General features: G+C 37.6%; 1 protein-coding gene across 10 annotated transcripts in view; it reads left to right on the top strand.

The window, feature by feature from the left end:
* FNDC3A (fibronectin type III domain containing 3A) overlaps nt 1–12972 on the top strand; it is a 118094-nt gene that overhangs the window by 97300 nt on the left and 7822 nt on the right. For all 10 annotated transcript variants that reach the window (XM_027721305.2, XM_027721314.2, XM_027721309.2 and 7 more), the window contains 8 exons: nt 1997–2135; nt 3800–3868; nt 5197–5315; nt 7412–7517; nt 7609–7784; nt 8878–8991; nt 11732–11881; nt 11966–12249. In XM_027721305.2, the coding sequence (XP_027577106.1) occupies nt 1997–2135; nt 3800–3868; nt 5197–5315; nt 7412–7517; nt 7609–7784; nt 8878–8991; nt 11732–11881; nt 11966–12249 (1157 nt within the window). The remainder of the gene's footprint in view (nt 1–1996; nt 2136–3799; nt 3869–5196; nt 5316–7411; nt 7518–7608; nt 7785–8877; nt 8992–11731; nt 11882–11965; nt 12250–12972) is intronic.

The raw sequence follows: 12972 nt of genomic DNA, 5'->3' as shown, positions 1-12972 counted from the left end.
CTGTTTGCTCATTCACAGGGCATAAAGGAGAAACAAATGTTGTGTTAATCAGGTCTTTAATTTTTATTATACAGGGAAAGACTTAATTAGTAGTAATATTCCTTAAGGCTTTTGAAAGAAGCTTTATAACCATTTGAAACCTTATTATAATAGGTAAATGCTAACTGCCTGTTTAACTTCATTTGTAAGGACACAAAGACAAGGAGATGATTATTAATCTTGTAAACTGTATCAGGAGACTTACTGTCTGAGAGACATGCTAGCTCACATTTCCTTTTCTCAGTCTGTACTAACATCACTGCTCTTATTTTGATTCTGCTCATTTTTAAAACAAGTATAAAAGCCAAAAAAACTTTTTTTTTTTTTTAGGTTGTTTAGCTTGTTGCTAAACTAAACTAAAAAGTTAAGAATAGCAGGAATTTCATTTCCTGGAATCACAGAAAAGTCTGGGTTGGAAAGGAGTTTTGGCAATCATCTGGGTTAAATTTTTGGAGAAAGCAGGGCCTTAGGTTAGGCAATTCAAGCCTGTCTCAGCCCTTTTGAGCTGAGATTTCAGTATTTCTGGCAATGGAGATTCGCCTATTTCCCTGGGCAGTCTGTTCTAATGGTGATTACTTTCTTTTCTTAAATCCAGCTAGAATTTTCCCTAACCCATTTTGTGTCTACTGACTCTTGTCCTGTCATCGCAGATCTTTTGAAGGCAGTATCTTCATCTCTTCTGTAACTATCCTTTCGCTATTGAAAGACTGTGATTAGATCCTTCTCAATTAAATTTCTTTTTTCTTAGGCAGAATAAAACTACTTTTTCTCCTGTGTCAAATTCTTCGATCCTCTAGTCATCATGCTGGCTCTCTTCTAAACTCTCCAGTTTCCCAGTGTCTCTTGAACTGAAAGGACCAAAACCAGACACAGTATTCCAAGCATGGCTTGAGAAGTGCTGAGTAAAGAGGCGTAATCACATCCCTTGCTCTTCTGCCTAAATTCTTGCTGATGCAGCCCCTGAAACAATTTGGGTTTGCTACTGCAAAGATGCCTTGCTGATTCATTTGGCTTGCTCCCACCCAAGGTCCTTCTCAGCAGAGCTGAAAAAAAGAAAAGCTGGCTAGCCAGTCAGACCACAGACTGTACTGGTGCTGGGTTATTCCATCCCAGGTGCAAAATTATTTTTGTCCAAAGCTCATACAGTTCTTGCTGATGCAGTCTTTCAGCCTGTCAAAGTCTGCATGGTGGCTCTTCCCTCCTACCTCTGTCTTCTAGTTTGGTGCCATATGCAAACCTAGGAGCATCACTCACTTCTGTCATCCAGAGCACTTCTAAAGATATTGAATAGAATCTGACATTGGATCAACTGCTGAGGAAATCCCCTCTTAAGCAGCTGCTAATTTGCCTTCAAACCATTAACCAGCACCTTTTGAGCCAGGCATTCTGTCAGGTTTTCTACACCCATCATGTGGTCCATCTGTTCTGTCTGTGTTTTACCAGCTTGTCTACATGGATGCTTTGGGAGATCATATCAAACTAAAATTAGGGTAGATGATGTCCACAGCTCTCCCCCATCTGCTGAGCAAATTGTTTCATTGTGCAAGGCACTCAGGTTGGTCGAATGTGATTTACCCTTGATAAATCTAATTACTTTCTTGTCCTTCACATGCCTGTAATAACTTTCACGACAACCTTTGCCATCATTTTCCTCAGGACTGAAGAGTTTATATCCCACTTGCTGTTGTTAGTACAACTTACCCATATAAACCCTTTTTTATATCTGAATATGTTTCTGTAAAAGAAGGTACTATACTAGTGTGAGAGGGATTTTTTTAAGGTTTGGGGTTTTTTCTCAGGAATTTGCATGCGTTTTTATTTTCAGTGTAGTAGGGACTAAATAACTTCTTGTGATAATTTATTATGTATCTATCTGTCTAAATACACATCTAAATTAAATTGTTCTTACAATAAACAGGATACCACTGTGTTTATAGTATTTTATATATATTTGCAGGTAATTGCATACAACTCAGAAGGGAAAAGCAGTCCAAGTGAAACAGTGGAATACGTTACTTGTCCAGACAAACCTGGAGTACCTTCAAAACCCACGGTGAAAGGAAAAATTCATGCACAGAGTTTTAAAATAATCTGGGGTAAGAATGTTGTCCAGCTCTGTTTACAGTATGTCTTCTGTATTTTATATATATAAAATATTTTATATATATTTGTATATAGAAGGTGAGGTTTACCTTCAGTAACACTTCAGTCAACTGAGCCATTACAATCCATTTTCATGGAATTAAGAAAAATACTGATTCAAAATTGTAAGACATTTTAAGAAATTATGTGGGAAAAATGATATACTAATTGTAATAGGGACTGTTATTGCAGGGGACTGCAATAATTACAAAAAAAAAGTGTTAATTGGTGCATTAAGAAGTTCTGTTTCTCCAGCACAAAAAGTGGATGACATTCTGGGTTTTTATTGAAAGAGAAGATCAAAGTTCAACACATCTTTTCAAAGTGTTTGGTTTTGATGGATAAGTGATTTGTTTGCTAAGGATCTTGAGAAACTTTTCCTTAGGCTCAGGGGTTTTTAACCTTATACTGTAAAATAGGAGAAGGTTAAACAGTACTGTGTGATGCAGTACTTTAGCAGAAAATCAGTTTAAAAGTTTATTGTCACTTCTTACCTATTTTCATTTAATAGTGTGTTTAATTCTTTAATATAATAATAAGAAAGTTACTTGTAGAGTATAAGTAGTACTCAGGAGGTCCAGTCTTGCATCTTTCCAGACTGCTTTTCTACATCAGAATCTGATACTTTTATCTTTTATGGATGATATAATGTATGAAGTTATTACAAATACCTGATTTGTAAATCAAAAGCTACCTAAAATGTCTATTTATATATAAAACCTTTAATAGTCATTATGTTGAACAATAATACTCTTTTTATGTGATAATTAATCTGATAACTTTATCTTTCATTTGGAGTAATTTGATACCTTCCAACCAAACAAGTGCTATGGGCAATATAATAAGTCTCATTTTATTTAGCAGGTGTGATATGAAATGTAACCCTTGCCTAAGAGCCAACATCATTTCATCCAGCATGTACATAATGTGATGTTTTGTCAGGAGTACTCTTCTGTGTTGAAGTATCATGCTGTCTTTATATTTGTTCAAAATGTTGTTTTTCCACATTATTTTAATTTTGCTTATTTTAAGTCATCTTTGAAAAACAGGATTATATGTCAAAGAAAGGTCTGTAGGTTCATATCTTGTACATGAATACTGTACCAGTACATGAATACTGTGCACTCAATTTCTAGTGATGTATTAGAAGTTTAAGAGATAAATTTTCAGTGTAGAACTCCTGACTGCTGATCCCAAAATATTTAGGGTTTTGAAATTCTGTCTAAATAATTTTGAAATATTCTTATGTACAAATCAGTATGATAATCTTTTCCTGTCTGCAGTCCAAATTACAGGACCGCTAGGGTCTGAGTCCCTGAATTCATAATCAGGCTGCCTTCTGCAGCACTTGAGACTGAAATGTTTGCTGTGGCATCTCCCATGTGCCATTCACTTGTCACTCTTCATCTGCAGAGTAAACAGTAGGGTTGTGAGCTGGCAGCTTTGCATAGCAGAGACTTGGAGTGATTTGCCACTGCCCTGAGCCTAGGATGCTGTCTGTGTAAATAAGCACCCGTTTCCAGTTGGCTGTTGATTTTTGCCTTTTGTAAATCCTTCCCAAAAACTACAAAAGCATTTAATTTATCTTGCTTAGTTGGAATATTGCTGTTTTTTATAGATCCACCAAAAGACAGTGGAGGAGCAGCAATAAATACATACGTTGTGGAAATGTCTGAAGGCTTAAATGGTAAGTATTAGGAGCATATGTTGGCATTCAGCTGTGGGGGTTTTTTCCTGTCTGTGTGCGCCTGTGAGAAGAACAAAATGTGTATTATGACAGGAAAAGGTATTGCCAGGGACTGCCATCAAAAAAAATAGAGGCATATTGATGCTTGTGTACAAGTTCCTTTTCTCTGGTTTAGAAAGAAGATGCCGCAAAATTCTGTGTCAAAAAAGATGCTTCTTGATTAACTTACTAATTAAGTGTATTCTCTTTTGGAAATTAAATGGGAAATTTTAGACATTTTAGGGCAAGAAGACAGGGACGTGTAGTTTTGTCTGCATGACAGATGAAAGAAAAACTAGTGCTCTATTTGTTACTATTAAAGGAGAACAATGAGGCAGCTGGGATAACTATTTTTGCTATTTGCCATTCTGTCCTTCCATACAGAAAGGAAATTAACAGTATTTCTAAACTGGACATAAAGCCATCTTGCATATTTAAAAATCTAGACCTCGTATGTAACCTTTTTAAGTTCAAGAACAGAGTTACATTGAGAATGAAAGTTTATACTTCTCCAGTGTTGTGTCAGATTGAGACAAAGCACTGTCCTCAGATGTGATGGGAGCCCTCTCAGGGCTCTCACCTGTGGTTCTTTTGATACTTACTTATCCTTTCCTCACTCCTTACTCCGTCACGTGTCCACACTAAGTCACTTTTGGAATGATGCATCCAAGCCTTTTGTGCAGATTTAGTGAGCTAAATGTAGTGTATTACCTTTTGTTCTCAGTCTTCTAAATTCTGTGATATATTGAGTTGTCGGAGACTTAATTAAAAGTCCCAGGTTCCCTGCTTAATCTCTTAAAAGAGAGAGAGACTGCAAAAGAGTTTCTGATTTAAGAATAGCAAATGAAATCAGTATTTCAGATGCTGCTGGGCCATTAAGAAATACAGGAACAAACTTTATCAGTTGTAAACTGTAGTTACAGCCTGCAAAATGATGTTATAATTAGAAGTTTCTTTTCCATGGAAAATACTGCTTTTGTATCTTTCCCATTTATTCAGTTATGATGTTGAATGTGTTTGCTGGCCCAGTAATAATTATTTCATTAAAAATAAATTATCTTCTAGTTAAGGTGAATACCAAAGGAAGCTATTTTACTTCAACAGATTTACCTAGGAAACTCTTTATGAAATTATTGGATCTTCCAGGAAACTCAAAGCAAGTCTTAATTTCTTTTCCTATAAACATCAGGCACACATTTATTTAGTGAAGCTCGGATACCTGCTGTGGCTGGTACTGAAGTGGGGCAAATTACACCTTGGTTCATTGCACACTTATTTCTAACTTTCAGGAAGCAAATGGGACACAATATATAGCGGAGCTGCCAGGGAACATGTGTGTGACCGGCTGAATCCTGGCTCTTCCTATCGGTTACGTGTATATTGCGTCGGAGAAGGAGGACAAAGCACGGTAATAGGAGCTAATGTTTTTATTAAATAAAATTTCTTTCTCTTTAAGAAAATCTGGTCCAGTAGATAGATTTAAGCAAATATTGTGCAGAAGTGTCTAACAAAATAGCCATAATTAGAACCTCAAAGAAGTTCCAGTATTGATGCCCAGTATTTCAAATTTCTGCACATTTCTTAAAGAAATAAATTAATATTCTTTTCTGATACTGTATTTGGTTTAACATGATTTTTCTTATTTACAGAAACATACTGTGTCTTTTCCTCTGTGATACATTAATAGAATGTCATTTATTAAGGCCTAACCCAATGTAGCAGTGTAAGCAGGGCACTGGAACAGGCTGCCCAGGGAAGTGGTCACAGCACCAATTATGACAGAGTTCAGGAAGCATTTGGACAATGCTCTCTCACATGGTGTGGATCTTGGGGTTGTCCTGTGCAGGGCCAAGAGATGGCCTTCCATGATCCTTGTGTATCCCGTCCAACTCAGGAGATTTTGTGATTCTGTGAATTTAATGTTTTCCCTGTGGTCAGTGGAGTACCTAGTCTCAGTAGCCAAGTCAGCCCAGCAAGCAAGGGAGGAAGTCTCCACTTAGGCTTTACAGGGTTGTGCCCTGTAGTCTCTTCCCATGCTATCTCAAGCACAATTAAAATATTTACATTGCCCTAGTTTTCAGTATTCCCAAACAATTTGCTGTGCCATACTATGCACATTACATACACACACACTTGCACTGTCACTCCTGTGGTGAAATTCAGCTGCCAGTGCCAAAATGTTGTGCTGTATTCCTCTCCCTTCTCAGCACCAAGTGTAAGAAGCCAGCCCTGGCTCTCTACAGACTTCCAGCAGGGCTTCACTGTCCAGCTGGTCTCCTGAAAATCTTAAAGCCTTGTATTCTTAGTGTTGGCCATTTCTATCCAGCCCTCCCCCCTTACTATATGAAATGTATGTTTTCTTCCTCCACCTAGAAGTCTCCTGCAAAGATAACCTTGACCACAGCCACCTTGTCATAAGAATAAATCTGGTCTCCTTCAGTGCTGGCTTGCCGTAGCTCAGGGGGCAGAGGAAGGCCGTCACCAAACCACAAGTGCATGTGTCTTTGGTGACTTTTACTCTGCCAGCCTACTTCCCCACAGCCCAACTCTATTACTTGAATAAACATTAAGAACCAAAGAGAAAATAACTTTCAGAAAGTCCTGATACTTTCTGAAGGTGTCAGAAATCAACAGAAGAACAGTAAAGAAAGATGTAATTAACTCCTCTATCGCTTGTCATGGACATATGCCTCCTTAGAAACATTCTGTTTTTTAAGTAGCATCAGTTGTTCAGTGCAACAATACATTTCAAAGGAACTGAAAACCAGCAGAACTTCAAATCCACTCATTCTTGAACATAGGCAGAAAGCAGTTGTGAAAAGGGGCTCTGAGATGCATTTCTTTTTTAAACTTAAAGACTTAACCAACTTTGTTCTGTATCACACTGCAACCAATAACCCCTCATTGTCTCTGCTTGTTTCTGTCTGCATTCAGAATAGCCAATGCCATCTGCTGTATGTTGTTATGCTATGCATTTTTGCCCAAATTTCAAATCAGAGGGGAAAGCTTGTTGCACATTAAGTATTACTAAGCAATGAGAAAAGTGACATCTCAATTTTTTTAAAATCTCTTCTGATTGAATTTTCTGCCCACTTTTGCTTTCTGAGAGGTTCTTGTACAGAAAGTATGCAACCCTTAGAGTAAGGGTTTAGAGCTCATTAAACTGGAGTTTATGGAAAAGAGAACGAGTTTACATTGAACAAGTCAAGCATCTATACTAGGTTTGTACTGATAATTAATCACTGTTTTCAATTCTACCCCTTGCACGTGTGCCAAAACACAAAAGCAGAAGCTAATTTTGCATATTGCATAATTAGTGTAGCATGTTTTATTTAGCTATTATGAAAAATACACCAGATCATTTAAGCATCTTCATGTATTTGAAGATGTGCTTCAGAAAAGGGAAGATCCTGTTTCTGGGTCAGTATTTGCCTTTACTTGTGGCATAATTGATAGTGCTTGTTTTGGCCTAGATGGCTTTGTTAATCTGTCTTTCCTTTGTAGGCATCTGATTCTTTACTGGTCCAGACACCAGCAGTGGTTCCTGGTCCATGCCAGCCTCCAAGGCTACAGGGTAGACCAAGAGCAAGAGAAATTCAGCTGCGTTGGGGTAATTCTATTACAAGTGTTAGTGATTGTAAGGGATCCAAATGTGTTAAGTGTTAAAATTAAATAAGTTTTTCTTTTTTCCTTATTTTTAGGACCACCCCAGGTAGATGGTGGTTCGCCTATTACCTGTTATAGTCTGGAAATGTTTCAGACAGAAACTGATGAACACAGAGAGGTTTACCAGGGCTCTGATGTTGAATGCACAGTCGGCAGCCTTCTTCCAGGGAGGATGTACAACTTCAGACTGCGAGCAGCTAACAAGGCTGGGGTAAGGAGGCAGTCTGAAATGAAATTAGTTCCAGGGACTGCAATCACTATTAAGGATCTTTCCTTTCAAAAGAAGCATTTAACAGTAATTTTAAAATCAGATTTCCTAATGTAGAGTTATTTGAGTCATATAGCTTATTGTTGTGTGGGAACAGACAGTTACACATCAGTTTATAATAAAGGGGATTTTTAGATGAAGGGAAGAGAAAATAGATAATTATGTCTCTTATCTGAATAACAGCACTGGGAAATTATTAGGAAATGCTAAGTACTTTATTAAAGCACTGTTATAACTTTATAGTGTTCTCATGTGAAATCAGGTAACAAATTATTTTCTATATACAGCTTTGTAAATTGATTGACCTTCATTTTTACAGCTGTTGGTGTTCTAGAACACAAATTGTTTCCTGATTCTCTCAATTTTTATATTTAGTTTAGCTTCTGAGTACATGTTCTGTCAGATACAAGACTATTCTCCCTCTTTGGAATACTAAATGTGTTTAAATCAATAGTTGCTATAGAACAAGCTTTATTTAATTATGTACCCAAAGTCCCAATTTAAAGGCAGAGAGGCAGGGCTGCTTACATTGATCAATAATGTTTTCTTCATAAAAAACTATCAGGATGAGTTGATACTGTTTGTGGAGAGGTCTGGAGCTTAAAGCTTTAAAGCACTGTCCTGACTTTTATCCTTCCCCCCACAAGAATGGTCTATAGCCCAGCAGTTTTTGAATCTTTTATTTCTTTTAGATAGATATAAAAAGGCAGTTACAAGTTGTTTAATATTCCAGTGCAGCCATCGTGTAACTTCAAAATAAGGCTTTGGATAGCGCTTCCCTGTTTTGCCCAAGAGTTTGAAGTGCCAAATTTATTCACATTGCATTTGCTGTAGTAAAGAAGAATCTTGCAGCTTTTCTGGAGAATAGTCACATACTGAAATAAATCCTGAATCCACAGTCCACAGAAATATATTTTATAAACACGTAATAGAAAGTTTCAGGCTGTTGTTATACGTCCCTACTATGGTAAACTGTTATTTAAAAAGTAGTAATTTTGTTTTTACAATGTAGTTGTATCAACTGTCTTCTTAATAGTTTGGACCTTACTCAGAAAAATGTGAAATAACTACAGCACCTGGACCACCAGATCAGTGCAAGCCCCCTCAAGTGGCATGCAGGTCTGCTGCATGTGCTCAGGTGTCGTGGGAGGTAAGAATGCCGTGTTACATCTAATCTAACATGATTGTCTTCTACATTTTTAAGCTCAGCTTTAAAAGCTTAATACTGTATTGTAATCCCATTTGTAAGCACGGGATTACCTTATTATCCAACACTTGATAGGTAGAACCTTAGTCATTCATCATACCATTACACGGCAGCTGTAAGTTGGTAGCCTGCAGGTACTTGAGATCTTATTGTGTTCTTTTGTTTAAGAGTTTTGCCACAACTGCTGCTCTGCATTTCTGAGTGATGCAGTCTCTTCTTAAAATTTTTCTTTAATGTAGTTATATTTCCTCAGAGAGAATCTATCCACGTAATACAGTAGATGATTGTGCATTTGTTGGTTTTATAACCTGATTTAATTTTATATAATTACATCAGTAATAATGTAGCAAAAGCCTCACAGACTTCCTATAAACCCATAGTATTTAGATGTCTGATTAAAAAAATGCAATAGATAAAAATTAAGCTTGTAAAAAGAAAGATTCTATCTGGGAATATTGTTTAAACACAACTTTTCAGCAGCTTGAGATGGAGTGAAATATCTGAGTTACAGAATTGTACAGAAAAAAAAAGATTAAACTATTTTACCTGGAAAGTAGTGTTCATGCTTCCTACTGCGTATGTCAGAGGAGCACTCCTTAAATATCTACAAGGCAAAGCCTTTTGAAAAACACCTCTTACAACATTCAGGTAGGATTAATTTGAGTGATGTTAAATGTCTACTTTATAGAATCACACAGTAATTAAAGTACAAGTAGACCTCCAGATGTTATTTTGTTCAACCTTCTGTTCAAATTGGAGGTAACTTCAGATTTAGGTCAAGTTTCTCAGGGCCTTGCCCAGTGAAGTTTTATTTATCTCCAAGGATGAAGATGTTGCAGCCTGGTAGAGCTGTCTGGGTAAACTCTTGTGCTGTAGGATTTTGTTTATGTCTAGTCAAAATACCCTTTAATGCAAGTCACAACTCTTTTCTTGTCACTGTGCCACCTTCAAGAAAAATTTGTCATCATCTCTGTACCCTCCCGATAAGTAATTTAAAGGCAGCAGTAGGATCTCCCCTCAGCCTTATCATCTTGCTATCAAATAAGCAACACACAACTTTTTTGTTGTGTGTTGCACTCCCCCTTCATGGCCCTTCACTGGACTTAGTCCCTTTCATCAATGTCCATCTCCTTTTGGGGAACTCAAGACAGGACATGGTACTGGAGATGCAGCCGCACAAGTGTTGAGTAGGGGAGCATCATTACTCCTTTTGGTCTTCTTGCTTCTCATGTGCTAATACAGCCAGTATGTAGTTCGTCTTCATCAAATACACACCTTCTTTTTTGGTAAGGTTGCTCCTCAGTCTGTACTCTTTTATCCCAGCTCCAGGACTTTGCGTTTGCCACTGTATTCGTGGAACTTCTTGAAGTTTGTATCAGATTCCAATTGTGGAAATTACTCTGGTAGCCATACCCCTCAGCCTATCAAATGCCTCCCCCAATTTTTTGTCATCCTTGCACTTGTTGGCTTGGATTCCTTTACTTTTGTTAAGGTGAACTCCATTACATCTACAGCAGCAACAGCAGTAACACTGAGAAAGTATTGCATCTTCCCTGACTGTGGGAGAGCCATCCACAGCTGCATTAGTCCTCTCACCAAACACATCTCATTGTAAAGGAGAGAAGGGAAGGGGATCCTTTTTAGTCACAAATCAAGAACATCAAATGTTATTCTTTGAAATGCTGTTTGTTTTCAGTCACTTAACTTCACATGGCCTAATGCTGAAAGTAGCTAATATTTCTTTTTCAAAAGAAGGGTAAAGGAAAAACATGCTTTGGAGCAATTATCTGCACCCTGGTGTGATTGCTGTCTTGGAATATTTTCTACAAAAGCATGTCAGCATTTTTCTTCTGTTTTCTTCACAATCTAAGAAATTGGTTTACTTTTTGGTTGACTTTATTACTTCATTGACTGCTGATACCTTTCTGTAGTCTCATATTTTAGTCTGGCACTGGAACACGTGATTTTAGCTGTACTTCAGATTGTTATTTCTAAGGGGTATTAAAATCATACAACTCTCAAAATTGGGAGGCTAAATTTGGATTCCTAGGGCAGGTAGTGAGGAAAAACCGGCTACTTGAGCAGGCATTTCAGTCCAGCTCTGTCTTGTTAATTACATGTCTCTCCCATTTGCTTCACAACTCTATCTTAGGAGAAGACAGAGTGCACAGTTTTCTGCTTCCCACTGTGCTCACAACCTAGTTTCCATGCACAAGAGCCATGATGTGCTCCAAAGGAGGAGTCCTTTAATCTGTAAGATAAAGACACTGTCACCAGTGTGCTTTTGCATATTGTGATCCCTGTGCTAGAGACCCAGCCAGGACAAACTCTCATACCCTCTCAGGAGGACCATCTCTTACCATTGACTGTTGGGGCTCCAAAGCCAAATGCCATATGCTAAATGGTATCTGTATTTAAGCAACTGAAATCACAATTACTTTGTAAAGAGTAGTCTCTGCAACAATAAATAGCGGTTTTGAAGTATAGGTGATCCAAGGCCAGTATTGTATTCTGATTTGTTTGTATTGTACTGATTTAAAAATCAGCAAAGAAATGGGAGTGTAATGTTCCTCTGAAAAAAAATAGATGTGGTTTGGTTGACTTTTTGGGGTTTTGGGGTTTTTTTTTAATTTAAATTTTTTATTTTAATTTAAACTTCTAACTACTTATATCCATTTTAAAGGTTCCAGTAAGTAATGGAGCTGATGTCACGGAGTATCGACTGGAGTGGGGTGGCGTGGAAGGATGCATGCAGATCTCCTATTGTGGGCCTGGGCTCAACTGTGAAGTGAAAGGCCTTTTGCCTGCCACTATATACTATTGTAGGGTTCAGGTAAAGATGTAAAATTATTGTTAGTGAAATCAGGAAACAGGAATTGACCCTGCCATAAAAACATGGTCTACTTTGGATTTACAGGCAGTGAATGTTGCAGGTGCAGGCCCTTTCAGTGAAGTAGTGGCATGTATGACTCCAGCCTCTGTACCTGCAGTTGTGACCTGTCTTCGTGGACTAAGTGAAGATGAAGTTGAAAGTCCACACTATTCTCCTTCCACATGCCTTGCTATAAGCTGGGAAGAACCTTGTGATCATGGATCTGAAATCCTTGGCTACAGCATAGACTTTGGAGATAAGCAGCCAATTACTGTTGGGAAGGATCTGACCTATTTTATAGATGGCTTACAGCCAGATACTACCTACAGGTATGCCATGCACAGCTACTTGACAGCCTACTGTTTCTTCCATAAGAGCAGATGCATTGTTTGTTTGTTTTCCTTTTACTTTTTTATTGCCTGCATTATTACTCTGAGACAACCATTAGTACTGTATAGCCATGGAGCAAAATGAAGCTTTGTAATGATGACCATCATAAACTGTGCTACTTTTATTTTCTTTCAAGAATGATTTATTTTAGTTTCTTTATTGTAGTAGTGTTGTATCTGTCTGGCTAATGTGTGAGGTTAACTGAATTCACATAAGGTATTCAGATTGATAACAGTTTTTTGGACCGGTTGCTTCATAGATGACCTCTAGAGTGTTCGACAAGATAAAATCAATCCAAGGAAAGACCTTGTCCAGTCTGATCGGTCCCACGGAGGTCAGAATTTAAGCCCACTCTGATTTCAGTGTAGTTAGGATATCATCTGGCTGTGCAGTTTTCTGAATCCTTAATTACTTTTTTAATGCTTTACGTAAGACCACAATGTTTCTGTGTGTCTTATAATTATTTAACAATAATGCTGGCAGTCTGAAGAACTGTTGCTCTCTGTGTCAATAGACTGAAAAAAGAGAAGCTTCTATTGTAGTACTTCTGTACTTCTACCCACAGAAGTGGTTTTTTTTTTTTTAGAATACACTGTCAACTCTGTGCAAATGAAAAATTACATATATTAACCTTATTTCTGGGCTGTAATACATTAGCATAA

The sequence above is a fragment of the Pipra filicauda genome, unplaced genomic scaffold (assembly GCF_003945595.2).
Source record: "Pipra filicauda isolate LSUMZ 115617 unplaced genomic scaffold, ASM394559v2 scaffold28_size6257848_pilon, whole genome shotgun sequence".
Classification (NCBI taxonomy): Eukaryota; Metazoa; Chordata; class Aves; order Passeriformes; family Pipridae; genus Pipra; species Pipra filicauda.
The sequence above is the reverse complement of the archived record's forward strand: the minus strand, read 5'-3'. Positions and strand labels throughout refer to the sequence as shown.